General features: G+C 38.8%; 1 protein-coding gene across 1 annotated transcript in view; it reads right to left on the bottom strand.

The window, feature by feature from the left end:
- LOC121319583 (transcriptional enhancer factor TEF-3-like) overlaps positions 1-20,678 on the bottom strand; it is a 41,900-nt gene extending 21,222 nt beyond the window's left edge. The window contains exons 1-3 of the mRNA XM_041257168.1: positions 20,602-20,678; positions 8,261-8,325; positions 7,656-7,718 (exon numbers count right to left, since the gene is read on the bottom strand). Of these exons, the coding sequence (XP_041113102.1) occupies positions 7,656-7,718; positions 8,261-8,325; positions 20,602-20,608 (135 nt within the window). The 5' untranslated portion in view covers positions 20,609-20,678. The remainder of the gene's footprint in view (positions 1-7,655; positions 7,719-8,260; positions 8,326-20,601) is intronic.
- Between the last annotated feature and the right edge of the window lie 12 nt (positions 20,679-20,690).

Consider the following 20,690-nt stretch of genomic DNA (forward strand, 5'->3'; position numbering starts at 1 on the left):
ACTTTAATAGCTGCAGCTATAGTACGTGGCACCGAGGCAGCGGCCTCTTCTGACTTAATTTCCTAAGGTGGTTAGCATTTCATTGGACTTGTAGTTTTAAAGTTATTTTTATTTTAATGTTGATTTTTGTGGCATGTACAGCCGAGTGTTTGAGAGGTGGTGGTTTTCAATGAGGTTTGCTCAGAAAGAGATGTGCTCATAACCAAGGTGCTGTGTGAGAAAGCTCCCACTCAGAGGGGGATATCAGCTCTCTGTGGCTGGCCTCATGGAAATGATTTTGGACCGCGGGCATCTTAGTCTCCCAGTCTACATTTTCATCTCATGGTGGAAGATATTCTGAACCCTATTTTCAGCTTATGTGATGGTTATTAAAAGAACCCATGTGCCCTTTTAAACAATAGCTCTTAAAAGAACCAAACATGCTATGATTTTTTGGTGGAACTTTTCCTTGTTAAAGGTGTTGTTGCTAAGGTATTATGTGCTAGATATTATGTATCTGAGTTTTCTGATCTTCTTTATATGCCATTGCTGCATGTCTTTTTTTGTTATTAATATTTGTTGAATTCATTTTTAATAAATAACATCAATGTTTAACTACTAACATTAATTAAAGAAAATATTTAAGAAAATTACCCACCCCACCAGATACAGTCATATAAGAAATAATGTCATTAAATTTGACTAAAAAAAAATAAAAAAAAAACAGTAAAATATAAACAGATTAAATAGTGCCTTATAAGAGCCACCACACTAACCTTTTGTTCTGTCTAGTGTTTCTAGGTTTGTTTTTTTACAGCTGAGAAATACTTCAATATTTTTTTTTCTGGAATTATCACATTTCCAGTAAGTGAAAACCACCATCTAATGGGTTATTTAACATAAAATACTACATTGCTATTAACTTGAATTACTATCACACATCAGTTTTTAAATAAATGTGTCTTCTGGCTTTCATTCCAACCTGAGCTCTCAATTACTTAATTGGTCTAATTATCTGATTAACTGGACATATTTAACACTTCTCTTCAGGTCTCAAAATGTTTCATAGGTAATGTACCTTGAATCAAGTGCATTTTTTAAAACCAGCAATTGTAAAAGGCCTTGAAAAATATGAAATGTCAAATTGTCTCAACAAATAATTAGATCAATGATGTTAATAGAGAGCTTACGTTGGAATGAAAACCAGAAGACCCTGCGGCCCTCGAGGACTGGCGTTTAACACCCCTGGTGTAGGTCATACAGCCTTATTTAGCAGGAATTTATTTCAGATATCTAAATTCCTTCAACTACTAAATAATTTCCCTGCAACTCAACTCAAATGTGACAAAGTCCCCCGTGCTGAGGGAGAGAGGTGCTTAGTCTAGCAATCGATTATCTCGCAGTAACACCTCCACTGGAACAGACGCAAGCTCAAACAGAAATTACAGTATTCCATGCCACGTGATCAAAAGGCAGTTCGGCCATCAAAGACTATTATTCAAATAGTCTGAAACAATTATTCAAAGCAGAACAAACAAAGATGACCTCTCGTAGACCTGAATATGACCCCCTGTGGCATGAATAACACGTTACAAGCAATGCTTACACGAATATGACAAAGAAAACTACAAGTGAGGAATATTTCCACACCAACTCCATTTAAAATCACTATGAGCCCAAAACATTCAATTTCTACTCTCATATCTCAGACAAACTCAGGATATCACAGCTAGAGAATCCACAAGGTAAGATGCAAATGGCAGGATTTTCAAAAGTTTGTAAATGATAACTCCAGTGTTAATCAAGAAATCGTTACTGAGCATTGATTTTGGCATTTTCAAGCAGATGTTATACCTATTTTGCTATTAAATAATTGTCCAAATGCGATTATGTTGATTTATGAAATAACTCTTTTAATGTGCATTTTGGAAAATACCGTAAGCCCTGCTCGTTATTACTATTTAATAACAAAACTGTGGAAAAATACCCCCCCCGAATGAGGGCAAATGACTGATGGGTTTAAATTATTATTACTTTTTTTTTTTTAATCTGTGCCATCCGATATTTACCCACACACCAGATAATAGGAAATCACCATTTTATATGTGGTGTTCTAAATAAATATACATTCTGCATGACAAAAGCACAATTTTAAATTAAGTTTAGAATTTATATACAAAATGGATATTCCCATTATTTGTTATTTCCATTTGGCTGCTGCTCACTGGTGTGAGAGTCGTCTACCTATACGCTAGTAGTTTCCATAACAACGAATTATGCTTCTATTCATTTATCTAGTCGTTGAGACAGGAAGTGATGTTTGTGACCTGCGACAATTAAGCCTTTTAATGAGAAATGCGTTCATTAACGACCTCATCGACTCAATTTCAAAGCATTAATGGATTGATTTAATTAATTTCATTTGCAAATCACTTGCTACTAAGCTCTCATTACTATACCACGAGTTCGATACAATAACAGCGTTTTTTGAAAATCCTGCCCAAATTATTTAAAGGCGTACCCTGGTAGTACCAAAATAAAGACAATTTCTTCTAGGGAACATAAAAGAGATTTAGGACAAACTATATAATACTTAACAAGAGTTATATACTTTTAAAAACCAAGTATAATTCCTGTTCTTTATTTTTTATTTATAAGGCATAGCTTAATTGTTGAGGTTTACAAGGTGGTTTGAGATAGTAAAAACGTGGGTTTGGTGTGATTTCTGCATGCTTTGTTATAACATCAGTACATACTAAGACTACGTTAATTTATATTTTATTAAGGATTAATTGTTGCCTAATGGTAATGCCTTGGTTTTACCATAATGTTGTTTTAGTGTAATATTGACTGTAATGTTTTTATTGGATTTTCTGAATGTATTGTAGCGTTTCACACAGAAGGCAGAAAAAAGGAGAGACACGCTTGTTCCTTTTTTTAAAATCCTTTCTCCTAGTTTTGGACGCTCTCTTAACACCCAAACTAGAGTCCACAACTCTGTCACTGCAACACAGGATTCACACACAGGAACAAAGGAACGATGGCAACCAGCTCCCCCCTTGTTGATGGGAGGAGAGCGATACACACATCCCATTGGTCCTCGACCGCACACTTCGGGCCAGTGGGAACACACGGAACACGTGCAAACACAGTGGCTCACAGATAGGACCAATCACAGGGGAGACATGGACCACATGCAAAAAGACTGACACAGACAGACAGGACCATTCATAGGGGAGACACAGACCATGCCCAAGCAGGATGACACAGACAAGAGGTAAACAAAACAGCAGCAGGAAACAGAGTGGGGGAACAAAATTACAGCAGGAGTTACAGTACTGGAATTACAGTAGAAACTGCAGGAATTACAGTACAACACAAATGCACAGATTGTTACAGTATTGTTCTGTGATTGCATGATTAATAAATTCCACTGTTTTTAATACATTCCTAGTAAATCTTTCACTCTGCCTAACAAACATGATCTGCAAACTTTAGAATTACTTAATTGAAATATGTTTATTACAATAGGTGAATCTGTTGTCGTTATTCAGAGAGCAATATGTTAAAAAAAGGTTTATATATTATGATAAATGCGATTACTATTCCAATAATAACACCGTGTAACAATTTTTTTTTTTTTGGTTCCTGGGTAGTAAGTGTTATTTCCTAATTGCTTATGCCTCAAAAGTATAGAAAATGGCATTATTCCCAAAAAACTTTGCTTTTGTGACCAGGACAGTGATATTTTGCAATTTACCTATTTTCCAGAACATTTCAGATAGATTCAGTGCTGAGTAAACTTGGAGTAACTTCTAAAACTTTCTAGAACTTTCCAGTAATATAAATAATAGTATAAATACAGGGGCCTTAAGCCCACCAGTTCAGTTTAGTTCCAGCTGCCTAAGTGGATACATATCTGCATTTTTCTGAGATGGCATCAAGAGGCTGCAATGGTAGCATTCCTGATGGGTCTCCAAGGCGGTTTTACCAAGTTTCCCTGCTATCTTTGCCTTTGGGACAGCAGGGACACCGAGGCGCACTACCACAGGCGGGACTAGCCACAGCGGACCGAGTTCTCTGTGGGGAGGAACAACGTCAAGTGGGAGCCACTGGTGGACCCCTGGAAGGTGCTGATGCCACCACTGCACATCAAATTGGGCGTTATGAAACAATTTGTCAAAGCTCTAGATAAGGAGTCGGCAGCCTTCAAGTACCTTCAAGACTTCTTCCCTAAGCTGTCTGAGGCAAAGGTCAAAGCCGGTGTATTCGTTGGACCACAGATAAAGAAGATCCTGGAGTGCAATAAATTCCCCAAGAAGCTCACTAGTAAGGAGAAAGCGGCTTGGAATAGCTTTGTCGCAGTGGTTCGGGGCTTCCTGGGCAATCACAAGGCCGAAAACTATGTGGAGCTGGTGGAGACTCTGGTGAAGAACTATGGCACAATGGGCTGAAGGATGTCCCTCAAAGTCCATATCCTTGATGTTCATCTTGATAAATTCAAGGAGAACATGGGAGCGTACTCGGAGGAGCAAGGCGAGCTCTTCCACCAGGATATGCTGGACTTTGAACGCCGCTACCAAGGGCAGTATAATGAGAACATGATGGGAGACTACATTTGGGGGCTGATTCGTGAAAGTGATTTACAGTATAATCGTAAATCTCGAAAAACTACTCACTTCTAAATCTTTTGTAGTCATTTTTGTATTACTTTAGTATAAATACATGTTAATTTGGAATCATATGTTGTTTTTTTTCTGACTTTATGTGAAAGAAAAGACACTAATTCACCCGTTTTCTCATTGGAAATAGGTAAATTTCAAAATATCACTGTCCTGGTCACAAAAGCAAAGTTTGTGGGGAATAATAGCCATTCTCTATACTTTTGAGGCACAAGCAATTAGGAAATAACACTTACTACCCAGGAACAAAAATTGTGTTACATAGTGTAATCGGAACCCTGAAATACCACCAAGATCCATTTCAGAATAATATAAAACAATACCACTTACACTATGTTATGGGTAAATATGTATATATACCAATATGGATTTATATGAATTACAATGTAATAATTACCTTGGCTCGGGACGCATAACTCCCGTCTCAATCTCTACCACACGGTACAGCCTTCATAGACAGGCACTGGGGTCTATTCATAAATTAGTACTCACTGATTGCCCTAGTCAATTGCATTTCCTTTAAAACTAACACAAGCCAACCATATTGATAATTCACAAAATTATCTGTGCAGACGAACAACTGTTGCTAAGCAATTTATGAATGGGTACATAGTCGTTCAAGAATGAAATATGTATCCTTTTTATGACATCATCAGCCCTAAAAGGCCCTCGGTAGTGAGGTGGGCATGTGTGAGATTGTAAGGGAGTTTATGATAAAAAAAAAAATGTTATGAGTTTAATAAAAGGAAAAAAAACATTCTAGCCTAAATTACAAAATTAAAGAAAATATATAAAAATAAGTAAATGCTGTTACGTCCTCCAGGATATTTATATAAATAAGCAGATATTTGTTTAACAAGATACTTTGTTTGGTTGACTTTATTATTATTTTTTTTTTTTAACTATGTAAGAATACATTTATTATGCGATTTCTTTCTGCGCGACCTTCTGCTGGAACAGGTGCTGCTGCTGCTGGTACTGCTGAGTTATGTTCTGTGGGGTAACACAGATGCAGTACGAGTATTTATACTGTATGACTTCATTTTTCTAAATCTTAGGCAGCGTTAATCTCAGGGACAGCAAACTGTATAACAGTGCACAGCAGCAGAGCTTGAATTTCATTTTTGTGTGCTGGGGGGATTTCCTCCTATGCTGCAGCCAATCATCATTCACACTGGTGTTGCATTAAAATAAGCTGCTTTCAGGAGACCTAACACTTGCTCATCAAGGCACTTTTGCATATAAAAAACAATATAAAGCTGGGTATGTACTGCCACTTGAATGAATGTCTCAATAATATGAGGTAGACCTTTTGTAACAGTGGCAAGCAAACTTTACAGTTGCATAGACTGCAGACTGAACAACTCATTTCACCATTATACTACAGCCAAGGGTAAATCTTCAACCCGTTGTTTGGCTGAAATGTATCTTTTTGCCTTTCCATTCACTGCTGTTGTCTGTGTTGTACATTCTGCACTGTTTTCAGTTAACGGCTCCAGCAAAAAAAAAAAATTGCCTGCAGCAGAAGAATCTGCTGCCTCGTCAGTGCAAGCTGCTTTTCTTTTAACCAGAAGTTCATTTTTTTAAAAGTGAAAGTCACCGCTTGCAAAATAGCACCTAGATAGATTTAATATTGCCTTTTTTTTCAAAACTGTTTACTTACTGCAGTGTACTGAGTTTCTATAATGCTTTAAAATGGTGGCCAAGAATCACATACGAGAGAACAAAGTCTTGTGGATTTAAAATATCCAGCATTACTTGTATCTATTTATTTTATCCAGAACTACTCAGAATGTGGCTCATAGTGCTTTCGTCCCTGATACCCACTTCCTTAGATATTGTTGTAGCGTTTTAATTAGGCATTCTAAATTGGGTGATAAATACAGTAGCTTGCAGTTTTAAAATATCTCTGCGTGATAGTTGCAGATATGCAGAAGCAACTTGAAAAATGGGCAATTCCCTCGATCCCGCGCTGAAATTCAAGCCAAGCAGCCTAATAATAAAATATTATTATAAAAAAGAATGATGTATGGTTTATTTAACATTTTTGGTGAGTATCGTATTTAAATGTTCAGATTACTTATTTTTGACAATGGGGATAATTTTGTCGTTAGTTTAGACTTGACCGCACTCAATAACACCTAGTTGCCGACAAACATTTTGTTGTCGTTCAGGTTTATGATTAGCAGGTTCATGTTCAGAACTGATAAAAAAACAAAAAACAAAAAAAAAAACATAAATAAAAATTCATGCTAATGAGGTATTTGTTAACCTTTACCTCAATTAACTTAAAATATTCCTTCAAGAATGAATGTCCTTGGCGCTTAATGACACGTCAGTTGTCCCTTATGAATAGCAATGGTCATTATATAAGCGGCTATGGTCAAAATCCGATCATGTACTCCTGTTTCTCCCTTACGACAGCCGTTAACCCTTTATTAATAGACCTCGCTATCGCTATTAGAATTTTATTTTATTTTTTTCCCTGAAGGAGAAGACAACCACCAATCAATGCCGATGCAACTTTGCAAGTTTTAGTGGTCGTCTACTCTTTCAGAGAACCAGGGTTACATCCATAACCTAACATTCCCTTTCAATTCGAATACGACCACCAAACAATACTTTTGGGGAAAGTATACCAAAGCCTTTGCAAGGGAATGTGAGCTGAGACAGCAGACGATGGACATCTCGCTACCGCAAAACTAGAATTTGTGGTGCGTGCAACCTGAGAGACCCTTGTGCCTAATGAAGGCACAGAGGAATCTACCACATTAAGTTGGTAAAACCTGGTGAAAGTATGTAGAGTAGCCCAGCTAGCCGGCATGCATATATCAGTCAATTAGGCTCCTGTAAAAATGGCTCATGATGTAACTACTCCTTGGGTAGAGTGCGCGGCCACCCTCCCAGGTTGGGGTAAGCCGGTATTAGTACATGCATATTTTCAATAACCTCACACTTGGAGGCTGAAAGTTACAGTAGCCAATCAGCACATACCTTCAGCTTCACTTGGATCTCTCGTGCCTTTCGCCGGGCAAGCACTTGGATGTGGCTCGATACCTAGAGAGTAATGTGTGACTTTTAGCTCAGGTGGGACAATAGAGGATTATACAAAGACATGTGTATAGAACATGCCTATCATTTAAGACACTTACAAGATAACATGATCAGGCATCAATTCAAACTAATGCCATTTCCAGAATAAAAAAACTATCTGATCCATGTAGCAATTTGTAGCTGCTTCAAAGGGACAGATTAAGTATTTATCTTTATATATTTATTTAAGAAAAGTAAACTATATACTTGCTTTTTGAAAGGGTGCAAAGCATGTCAGTTATAAGGGGAAGCTATTTGGTTAATGAGAGGAAAGAAGGCAATGAAAGGGTGGGACAATTTCACTATCCTGTGAAAGCAAGGCTTGCAATCAAAGCTTTCTCTTGTGAAGAAGCAGCTATCTTATAATGAAAATAAATGCCAACTGTCAATCTAAAAGCATATCTGTCAGTCTCTATACATTTCAGATTAGCATCTAGACTGAACGATGTGATTAGGCAAATCACTATTTCTATGTTATATGATAAAAAAAAGGACCACCCACTCACCTGTTTTCTGGTTCGTGTTTTACCTGTACGTAGCTTGATATATCTGGCTATCAATTCATTTCGACCTGAAATTACAGAAAGGAAAACAAATATGGGTGCATCTCTCAGAAAATAAGGCCTACTGTTTCCTTAATATTTCCCAGAGACAGTCAGAGTGTAAGCACCAAACACGACAAGCAATTTCAATTCATAATATTCAGGTTTTATTAACATACAAGTAAAGTTATACAGAGAAATTTACTACTACTAGAGTATACATGCTTTCCTATAGCTCAGGACAGTTGGCAATGTCAGCTCTCCTCTTTCCTTTTTTGCTGAGTTTATCAGTGTAACAATACATATAACCAAACCCTCCACCCCCAACCTACACATTTCCCAGAAAAGAAGAGAGAGTCCCTCTGCTTATCTCTCTTCTCCAGCACAGATATATATCTTGGCCAATCTTGACTGATGTCACCTCTCCACAAGTTCTCAGACATTAAATTTATAGAAAAAGTTCAATTCTCAGTTAGAAAGAGTTAGTCAATTAAATGTAAATTAAATGTAAATTAAAATACTAAAATGGTTAAAAGTACTAGATGTTGCAGAACCAAAAGCCTACTTTTGGTATTGCGGCTCTATGCTTATCATCACCCTAATACAGAATCCAAACGGTTTTGAATTATGTCACTTTTATTTTATTTCGTACGCTCAATTATTTTACCCCTGATTTTCTCCCCAATGTGGAATATCCAAACATGTTTCCCCCTCACCTCAGCAATTCCCCACAAAGCTCAAGAAAACTGAAGGTTTATTGTACATCCTCTGACCAAGCCTGAATGGATGCCAGTGAGGTACTGACCTCTGGAGGACAAAGGCTAGACCTGCAGGTGTCCTTTCTGAGATCACTTGGCTAGCAGGGTTCGCTGTAGAGCGACGAGGAGAAACAGTCTCTCCTTAAACCTCGTGAGTACCAGAATCAATGCGACACTTTTGAGAATGAGATTTAATGAATTGTATATTTCTTCATGGGAACCCCTATCATAGTGTTGCCAATGTACAGAAGCATTGGCAGGACTTGAGGGGTTCTGTAAAAAAAAAAAATACTATTTATCAATTACTATTTTTTATTTCTCTGTTTATTTATTTAAGTAGACTATGATCTCATAAAATGCATTATGTCCATATTTATTAGAACCACAATCACGTAGAAATGCCTCAGCTAAAAATAAAAAAGGTAACACATTGAACCATCAAAGCCCGACTATCTGAAAGTAACCTGTTACTTTCTAAAATCAGTTTGAGAGCATGACCGGCTCTCCAACAAATATTTCCGCTCCACTCGATACATTTTTAGAACACAAGTCTAAGAAGCCGACCACTCAAATAAAAGTGTATCCACTCACTCCACTTTCAAAATCTGACAGTTAGCAAAGAAAAGGTCAATGAAAGCTACAGGTTTAAAGTGTAGTACAGAAACAAAATATGCAGGCATTCATAAAAAATACTTTCAGAAAGGAGACAAAGTTTATTGATTTGACAGATAAACATGCCAATGAATGATTACATTGATATTTGCGTTTGGCCTATGGCCATGCTTATTGGAGCTCGTAAGCTGGCAAGCTTTGATGAATGAAGTATATGAATTAGACGCATGTCTAATGCCAGTGGGCAGGACAAGTGACACTTGGGGCCACCTCCAAGGTGGAGGAAGGGGAGGAGGAGGACCAAACGAACAACGAACGATAAGGGCTGTAGATGAAGTTGGTATTTATATAGTTCGATGATTATGTATTGATTATGGGCATTTACTCTTTTCAGAAACACAACTACGTTTCCAAGGAAAATTATATAAAGTATAGTATATTGTGTCTATGAGCCATTGTTGTCTGTCAGCATCGACTGCTCTTAAATTATTTGACAAGATGGAGCCAGAAAGTAAAAGGAAACAATACGGTAAACTATAGCTGCCGGACTTCTGTTAACTGATTTAAAGGTTATTAAGTTAAGCTTCATTTCTAGTAGTTTCAATTTATTTTTTTTACACGTGCGATTTTGTTGTGCAAAATATATTGCGATTATCCGTACTTTAGAGAAAATTACTGAGTTCGACTACGATGCAGAAACATTTCTGTATTCCATTTCTAAATGTAACTTCCTTGTCAGTCTGGTATGTGCGGAGTCGATCCTGCAACTCACAAAGCCTCTTCATTTGTTCCTGCAACGTGAGGATGTCGACTTGATTCAAGCATATGAAGAAACCAGTATTGTGGTTGACCCATGTGGTGATCACCAGAATACATGATTACTTATGTTCTGATTTAAAAAAAAAAAAAAAAAAAAAAAAAAAAAAGTGTTAGTTTGCGCTGTTGGAGTATTTTGCATGTGTTTATGAAACAGCAGCTAAAATAACAGTTTTTTACATTAGTAGGGTTATTCAAAGGTAAGTAAACTGGGCTGGGTTGGGTGGGGGGGTTGACAGGGGTGGTGCAAGGACGCCAGCATAACTGTCGAACCTTCCTGAGGTGTTGTGGGCTAATCGACGAAACACCCAAAGACAGGAGGTGCCCATCTGATGACTCCTATGAAGAGCCCCACCCAGCCCATTCCAGGTGGCTGCCATACTGAAGAAATAGGGAGGCCACACATTGGTTGATCCCTGAAGTCAGCATCGCCTGCGTTGTGTGTGCTGATGCACCAGAAAGGCCACAAATTGGTCCCTGGAGCCAGCACTACACTTCAGCCATTAACACTGGGCCAACAGGAAATCCATCTTACCTGGCAGAGGAAAAGCACTGGAGGATCTTATCTTACTTCAATGTACGCAGATGTTGCAGCGAACCTACAGTGCCATGAAAAAGTATTTGCCCCGTCTGAATTTCTGCATTTTTGCACATTTTTCACATTGAATTTGGTCAGATCTTTTCATGGGTTGTAGTAGTATATAGAAGGAGGCTGAGACAAAAAATGACACCAAAGTTTGGTGTTTCTTCAATTTGTTTGGTGTAGAAGGTCAAACAAACATGCGATCAAGCATGCAATCTTCAGGTGTGAAAAAGTTATTGCCCCCCTAGTTAACTCAACCCAATTAAAGAGATAATTAAGGTCAGCTGTTTGAATACTTTGGTTAACAATCAGGCCTGATTTGGGCCAGCCCTGCCCAACATATATCTGACTAACTTTGGCCCTTACCATCAGAGTGAAGTTGTCAGCACACAGGTTCTAGAGGCACATCATGCCATGATCAAAAGAAATTCCTGAAGCTCTCCGGAAAAAAAGTTGTTGATGCCTATCAGTCTGGAAAGGGTTACAAAGCCATTTCTAAGGCTCTGGGGCTCCACCAAACCACTGTCAGAGCCATATTGTCCAAATGGAGAAAGTTTGGAACAGTAGTGAATCTTCCCAGGAGTGGCCGTCCTGCCAAAATCTCTCCAAGAGCAAGGCGTAAAACAAAGAACCCTAGAACAACATCCAGGGATCTGCAGGCCTCTCTCGTCTTAGCTAAGGTCAGTGTTCATGACTCCACCATCAGAAAGACACTGGGCAAAAATGGGAAACCACTGCTCACTAAGAAGAACACAAATGCTCGTCTCAAGTTTGCCAAAAAGCACCTGGATGACCCTCGAGAGTTCTGGAACAATGTTCTAAGGACAGATAAGTCAAAACTGGAACTTTCTGGCCAACATGGGCCCCGTTATGTCTGGCGAAAACCAAACACTGCATTCCACAATAAGAACCTCATACCAACGGTCAAGCATGGTGGTGGTAGTGTCATGATTTGGGGATGCTTAGCTGCATCAGGACCTGGACGTCTTGCCATCATTGAAGGAACCATGAATTCTGCTCTGTATTAGAGAATTCTACAGGAGAATGTCAGGCCATCCATCTGAGAGCTGAAGATGAAGCACAGCTGGGTCATTCAGCAAGAAAATGATCCGAAACACACAAGCAAGTCTACATCAGAATGGCTGAAGAACAAGAAATTTAAAGTTTTGGAATGACTTACTCAAAGTCCAGACCTAAACCCCATTGAGATGTTGTGGCAGGACCTGAAATGAGCAGTTTATGCTCGAAAACCCACAAATGTCACTGAGTTGAAGCAGTTCTGCATGAAGGAGTGGGCCAAAATTCCTCCACAGTGCTGTGAGAGACTGATCAATAACTACAGGAAGCGTTTGGTTGCAGTTATTGCTGCTAAAGGTGGCATAACCAGTTATTGAGTCTAAGGGGGCAATTACTTTTTCACACGGGGGCATTGGGGGTTGCATAACTTTCTTTAATAAATAAATAAGTATCAAAATGTTGTGTTATTTGTTCATTCAGGATACCTTTTATCTAATATTAGATTTTGGTTGAAGATGTGATAACATTCAATGTCAAAAATATGCAAAAATGCAGAGAATCAGACAGGGGGCAAATACTTTTTCACGGTATTGTACATTTTGGTTGGCCCCCACCATTACCGTCTCATGTTATCTTAGCAAGTCGAATATTAGCTTGAAGTAAATAACAGCTACTCTCATGTAATAAAGATCAGTTTCCATGCCTTACTTTCAGGTTATCTGTAATACTACTTCCTGGGTCATTTCACCTCAGCAGTGTTGTCTGGGTCCAAGCATGCTTTCAGCATACTGGCTGAAAGCATGTTGTCAATAGGGGAAGCAGCTAGTTTGTTAATGATAGGAAAGGGACAATTTCATTCTCCAGATGTATCACCAACTGAAAGCATAGCTTTTAAACATAAAGTGTAGTACCTAAAAATAAAAATCCATATTTACTATAACATGCTTCTTTCCAAATTGGACATTTGAGCCATATAGAACAAAATGAACCGTACAACAAGTAAGATTTGTAAAATAATTTCTGAAAAGTATCACTTTAAGTGGATTTTGTACTGGGGAATAACAAATGGCAATGCTTTTTTTGGTAAGCCCTCTATGAGAAACAGGTACCAGGAAAATCCCTGCCTCAGAATGAGAGACTGAATTACCACGCTGATGACCAAATGGTAAGAACAGGTGAAGAGAGTGCATGATGCCATGCAAGCCCGAGCAATATTCTCCTTGTTAAGTGATGATGGTTCTTCCATTGAAATAGATATTCAGGCTATGTGTGTGTGTGTGTCAATGTTTATAGAATATGTCTTCATACCAGCTGTAAATCTTTAGTTTGTTCCCGTCAGGACTCCAGTTGCACATGCTGCTCGCTATGACCATGTGAAAGGACCATCCTGAAGTATGTGCCCGTCAGCAACTCTCCACCCCTGGTCTACTTAACTGATCAAGCTTCTTCTCCACAGCTAAACAGTAATAAGGTACTCCCTTATTCTCCCCATATGTACAGTATTTCCACTTTTTTTGTTATTGAGTATATTATGATCTGAGTGCATAATGTGAGGTAATTGTCTGTCCCTCCAACCATCTTTTCTATGTCACTCTTACAGTTTTACAAACATCAAACAATGTAGTGATGTATTGCATTACAGTATGAGACCAAGGTGTTAATGTAACAGGACCACTTTTCAACATTGTGTTGCTATTGCTGGAAATTATGTGATGTGCCAATGGTTCTGCTAGGGCTTCTTTAGGGAAATACACTGGTATAACAGCTACTTATGATCCCCAGTAAAGTAAAGTAAACACCTGGGTGTTGCAAGAGCACAGTGGCAACCCAATCATACTTTTCTGTAAAAGATATTCATAAAAACTAATAGGTCTTTTCTTGGGGAAAATATTATTTCCATCTTCATAACTATGCTTATATAATCATCAAAATCAGAAGCCATCTGATTACATTGATCCTACTGTAAATACAGGATCCTAGTACAATATACAAACTGATGATAATTGTTTCCATTTACCTATAATGTGTATGTTTCAAATGTAGCCCTCTATAATAACAAAATACTGTCTTATAGGTGGATTCAATCAAGAAAATACAGTATTGCGGTAGAATGTCAACATAGGCAAGTAATGCAAATGCTGTATTTTTTTGCTTAAATCCAACCTTGGAAGGACAGTCAGACATAGATATGACTGGGAAGTAGGCAGGTCATCTCGGAATAACCTCCCACCCAGCCCCTCCGCAGTGGGTTACTGAAAGGTCAGTGAGCCTAGTCTACCTCCGAGGTACTGTCACGCAAAGGCTGTAATAAATCTCATTCCCTCCGTCAGTTCTCACTGGCCCTCTCAACACAGCGGCTGTCCTCTCCTCTCCTCCACATTCCAGACATTCCATCCTGCTGACTCAACTCTGCATCTGCTGCTCTTCCTGTGGAGAAAGGGAGGGGGCTGGGTGGCGCAGGTGGGAGCTGTGATACCGTGAGGCAGGAGTGGGAGCCCTAACTCATATATACACAGGGATAGGACCAGGAATAACAAACACCTGTTGTACCTCCCTGTGGCAAAGTGCCCGCCCTTGTGTGTATTTTGTGTTATATGTTATATGTTAATGCTGGTGTATAGTCATTGGTACACAGGATATAAACGGGTGTGTGTAACATGAGTGTTTAAAATGTATGTTTGTATTTAGGCACGAGGATTGCACAGCACTTCACGTGCAAGTAAAAAGTAATAGTATGTGAACACGGGGAATTGCACTTTATTAATTCACGTGCAGTTGTACCGCGACTCCAATTGAATGATTGATTAGCAATCGAGTCTCAGTACAGCTGCATAAAAGCTACATGTTTTCACCCACTCGGGGTTGTGTGTTCGGTGAGTGGAGAACGGGATTGGAGACGGAGGTAATAATAAGTGTAATAATAATAATAATCGTTAAATAGAAGCTCACCATTTTTTTCTCTGTATAATCCGTTTTGTTGGTCTGCTTTGTTTTGATGACGAGTACCGTGTCCTGTTTTTGTCCTGTTTTATTTTATAATAATAAATGGCACAGCAGCGCATCCATTTATCGTTTCTTCTAGCAGTACTATGTTTCTTCTGGTCTGACATCCCCACTACAGCCGTCTTTGTCACACTCCCTTATAAAAGTATATCATTGAAAAGGCATAGAATAGTGAAAACTTGGTAAAGCATAGGTAAGCATGGTAAAGCCAAGAGAGGTATGGTAAATCATATTAAAAACATGGCAAACTACTGTCCTCTGCCCATTCCCTCCCCATCACCCTCTGCAACCCCTACTATTCTACCCACCACGTGTGCTCTGGACCCCCTCCCCACTGACCTCTTCCAGGCTCTACTTCCTTTATTTCCTCTCTCCTCAACATCTCTCTGCTCTCTGGCTGTTTCCCCTCTGCCTTCAAAACAAGCCTGCATCACCAAGCCCATCTTAAAAAAAAACCCTCAATGTGGGGGCTCGAGTGGCACATTCAGTAAGGGCGCTCCGTGTGGAGTGCAGGATGCACCCTATAGCGGGTTCGAATGTTATTGTCAATATCCCGTCCTCTCTTGCTGACCTGGGACTCTCTGGCATTGCTCTTGCCTGGTTCTCGTCCTACCATGCTGATCGCAGGTACTCTGTGTCCTGTCATGGCTTACCCTCTGCCTCTTGCTCTCTTTTGACAGGCGTCTCCAAAAAGCTCAGTCCTGGGACACCTCCTGTTTTCTCTCTACACCTGCTCCCTGGGTCCCTTCCATGGCTTCTCATATCACTTGTATGCTGACGATGCCCAGATCTTCCTCTCCTTTCCCACCTCTGACTCTGTCTCTCAGCCATCTCCTCCTGGATGCACTTGAATCACCTCAAACTCAACCTCTCTAAATCAGACTTCCTTTTCTTCCCTCTCTTCCTCCCTCACCGCTGATCTCTCTATTCCTCATGAATCCACCACCCTCTCTCCCTCCTCATCCAGCAAGAACCTTGGTGTCACCCTCGACCCCTCCCCTCTCCCTCTCCTGCTCTCAGCACATCTCTGGCACGCTCCTGTCACTTCTTCCTCAGCAACATATGCAGAATTTACCCCTTCCTCATTGACTACTCCACACAACTCATAGTTCAGTCCCTGGTACTGTCTTGACTAATCTGTGGATATCAGGACTGCTTAGTCCCTGACAACCTTCCGGCACCTCAAGACACACCTGTTCAGATCGCACCTGTAAACATCAACGATATTGGACTGTATAGCGCCCAACTGTACCAGTACATGCACCAGCTTGCACTGATCTGCTCCATACCTTGCCACATTCAACTAATGCTCTTAACTATAACTACTTACTCTAGCTTGCATTTGATTTTACTCTTATAGGTAACCATACTCCATGTATCATACTTACTACATGTTCTCATTGGACTTCACTCATATAAGGAAATATTTATAAGTATTATAGTTATAATATATTATATGCATAAGTTTTAACTGATCTTAGTCAAACTCAGTCTTACTTATAATTTACTGTATTCTTTGTCTTGCTCTTACTTGAATGTGATCTTACTGTACCTTCATAACTGCTCTTGTCTGCACTATGATATTCTGTAATGTGATATTTTATAATGTGAGTAACCTGTAATGTGATACTTTGTACTGTGATATTTTGTAACACTTGTAAGTCGCCCTGGTTAATAAATAATAATAATAATAATAATAATAATAATAATAATAATAATAATAATAATAATAATAATAATAATATACAATGTCTTCCTCACATGCTGCTATTTTTATTGTGTGTTGAGTAGTTACTTTGCAATAGCGTTTGCTCTTTGATAAGATGAGTAGGTGCGTTTGGACCGCAAAGACAAATCTTTCCTCATCGTCAAAATTACTTGGGTGAAAATGATAAGAGGCTACTCCCCACATTTTTTTGCCAAAAGTTGCACAGGTGTAAGCGCTCATTGACAAAGTCTTGTTGTGCCCCTTTGTCCCACCCAGCACCCCATAACTCAGTACTAACGACCTTTGTCTTCGTGTCAGTGCCTTGCCCTGTGATCATAATTGGGCACATGGAATTTCCTCATTTCCAAAAATTATTATTTTAAACTGAAGCAAATGCATGAAAGTTTGGCCTCTTGGGAGCATAAGAACAGTACAGTAAAAATGAATGTGTTGCCCTACTGTGATCTACTCAGAGGTGGACTCCTTTTTTTTTATTATTATCTTATAGATTGCCTAGCAACAATCTCCGTGGTTATAACTAGTGGCAGGCAAGCATGTGGAGAAAGCACTCAGGCCTCCAGCAAAGAAGGTCACACAAAGGTTCAGCAACCAGCATGCCAATTTCACTGTTTTCTTTGTTTCTCTTCTAACATTCTCAAAGCAAAATCAAAGCATTTTAATTACCTGATCAGAATTATATTCCCACCCGCAATAAGCCATATATTAAAAAAGATAGGTGCACCGAGTGCCAGATCCAAAGAATAAACGCTGGGCAAGTCCGCATTCATTACAATAAATACACAAAAAACACCAAGAAAAAATAGAAATACTGGAAAACAATAATAATTGTAGAGCAATAAGAAAGACAAGTGGAAAGAATAAACAATTAGAATAATGAGAAAATTAAATTCACAATTCCCTTCAAATATATTTACAGAACAATAAATCTGATCAATTGATCCATAAGTTAAAGAAGAAAAAAATCAAAAACAGAAACTAAAATGTCCAAAAAGAGTCCCCTGGACTAAACTTGTCCATGCACTGGGCATAAAAAAGAAAATAAACGGAGGCTTCTGTCATGAGGCGTTCATTGAACCCCAATAAAACAACAACAAAAAAAACTATTTGTCCAGAAAAAAGTGTATATACAAAATCCAGGTGATTAAGGAAAAAAAAAACAAAGAAAAATGTATAAAGTTGAAAAAATGAATCCAGCACAAAAAATTTATGAATTGGCTTGATTTCACCCAGTGTTCAGAAAGCGGTACAGCAGCAAAATCACCTTGGTTTAGAAAAAACCTTCCAACAAACAATTTCCCAATGGAAAGGTAGCTCGGAAAAAGTACCCATTTAAATAAAACAGGAACGGATTTGTGAGACAATGACCAGTAATTCCACAGACTGGACATAAACACTATGTTAAATAAATCTCTATTACTTCACTAAGGTAAATTTCAAACTCAGCTGAAGAAGTTGATTGTAGAATTGATTCAGAATTTTGAATAGACTTCTTTCCCGAGTTGTTGTTGTTGTTGTTGTTTTTTTTTAGAGCAGTAGAAAATACTTTTTCTAACAAACACACACAGCAACCACACCCTTCTCTCTACCGTACACCAAACTGACTCTCCCCTTACAAAACAGTCAGGTTCCTGTAATAGAGTATTTGCCAAATGGCTTAATGAGACAATCAATTAGATAGAACCAGGCCATTGCTAGAAGGAAACTTAAAATCACTTAACTAGATAAATAGGACTGATACAGGTATAATAGCTAATGTGGTGTGTCTGGTAAACAGAAAATACGAAGATTTTAATAACTTTCAGCATTTACCACAAAACCTCCGAAAAAGTTACATTTGTAACTTTAAAATGCTTAATAAGCTTTCAACTAAACTTTGACAAACTGACCAGGTTTTCTGCCATCAAACTAAGTGTAGTAGCCAGCAAACTTCATATGCTGCATGGGTAGCTAATGCTACTACACCCTGTTGTATAGCCAAGCTTGTAGGTCACGTTTATAACCTAGGCCTGTTCAGTTTATACAGAGTATAGCAAAAATGCTTCAAAGAACGAAGCTTTAAACTGCCTTTATGAAAAGTAAACACCTGTGGAATCTAAACAGAGGACTGCCTGAGTCTCTGCCTGGATTCGGTGGACCTCTGACCTGTAGGAGTCATCTGTTTGCCTAACCTGTTGGTTTACAAAGGCCAAACTCTGTGTGTGTCCCCAGACAGTGTTCCAGGTCAGCTGCATACTGCGTGTTTTACGTATTGAAAAAATATGAATTACACATGATATTTAAATTTAATGCATAACGAATACGCAGAGCAATTTTGCTGCACAGCTTGAGTTTGCACGTTATCAAGCTTAATGTACTTCGTTGGTTCCCGGCGTCTTAAAGGTCAATTGTAAATATACTGCATGGATAATAGAATGGATAATAGAAATGCCAGGACAGAGACAGCTAATTGTAGCCTGCCTGGGGATTGCCAGAAACACGTGACCAATAGTTTGGGTTTTCAATAAAAAAAGTTTTTAAAATGTATGCTTGATTCCACTCACTTGCAATGCGTGTTTGAGACTGGTGAATAAGTGGCTGGATTCTGGATTTCTCTGCACCGTCTTAATACCCCGTCAACCTAACCTACGAATTCTGTCAACCAAATATTTGGAAGGCAAATCTATATAAAAAATACAATATTTCATGTTTGGAGAGTCGGATACTTTATATTGCTATATCATGGCAATCAATCAGGAATACATTCTTATCGTTTCTTTAGAGATATATAGTATGAGCATGCAGGCCTTTTCTTAAGTATATTCCAGCTGCAGAATTGGAATAAAAAAAATTTAAAAAGTGTTTCTGTGTTTATTTGCTTCACAGCCATATTGTTTGTCGTCAATAAAGCAAATAAGAATAACTTGTTTTTATTGTTAGACCAAGTTTTTGTACAGTAGTTCATGATTAAAATTTCACGATGAAACAAATGTAAGTTGGTCCTAAGGGAACAGCAAGTAATATAGGGCAGATAAGACGACATGCCGAAGCAGACTCACAGACAGTGTGGACTGGAAATCACGGCTCCTCTGTTGTCCAAGGACGGGTGGAATGGGGAGCTGAAAAGGCCTACAGCAGGGACAGGTGCACGTGGGCCGCAGCAGCACATGGCAAGCAAACTAGCGTTTCTTTGTTTGCCTCTGCCAAACACTGAAAGGGTAAATGTCTATTCTGGTGTTGCGTTACACTGCGAAGTGCCTTGAACTCTTGAGTTCCAGCTCTGCCAACATACTATTCCTGTCACAGCCGTGATCACTTTCAACCCCGGCTTAACCCTTCGATCATCCAAGCAGCACCGCAGGACGCCCACACCCATCTGACACTTCATAGCCACACGAGTTATCATACTGACTGACCCAGAACAAATAATGACATGTTCTTCAGTGTCAATGCAGTGGCACTACAATGGTAATGTAAGGATTCTGTATTAAGGGTGAGTGGTAGCACAATGGTATGAGTCCATTGATAGCATTGTATCATGGTGGTTTTACAATTTTAACATATCAGCTGTATTAAATAGTATGAAATAATGAACACTGTTAATCCATTGTGTGCAATAGCACTATATTTTAACTCTTTTCAATTAAAATTTGCTAAGAAAATATTATGGTAATGCACAAATGTAACATATTAATTACAAATATAAATGAATAATATATCATATATCAAAATATTACAGTACCAGACAGTGTGCTACAATAATAATACCACTATAGATTCTGAGTCCACCTAGTGTTGAACTGATACCTACCATACATCTTGCCCTCGTCGGAAAGGATGATCTTGCGTCGTCCGCAGGGTGGGTAGATGGCGAGCGCCTCATGGAAGCTCTGCTCAATG

The sequence above is a fragment of the Polyodon spathula genome, chromosome 8 (genome assembly GCF_017654505.1).
Source record: "Polyodon spathula isolate WHYD16114869_AA chromosome 8, ASM1765450v1, whole genome shotgun sequence".
Classification (NCBI taxonomy): domain Eukaryota; kingdom Metazoa; phylum Chordata; class Actinopteri; order Acipenseriformes; family Polyodontidae; genus Polyodon; species Polyodon spathula.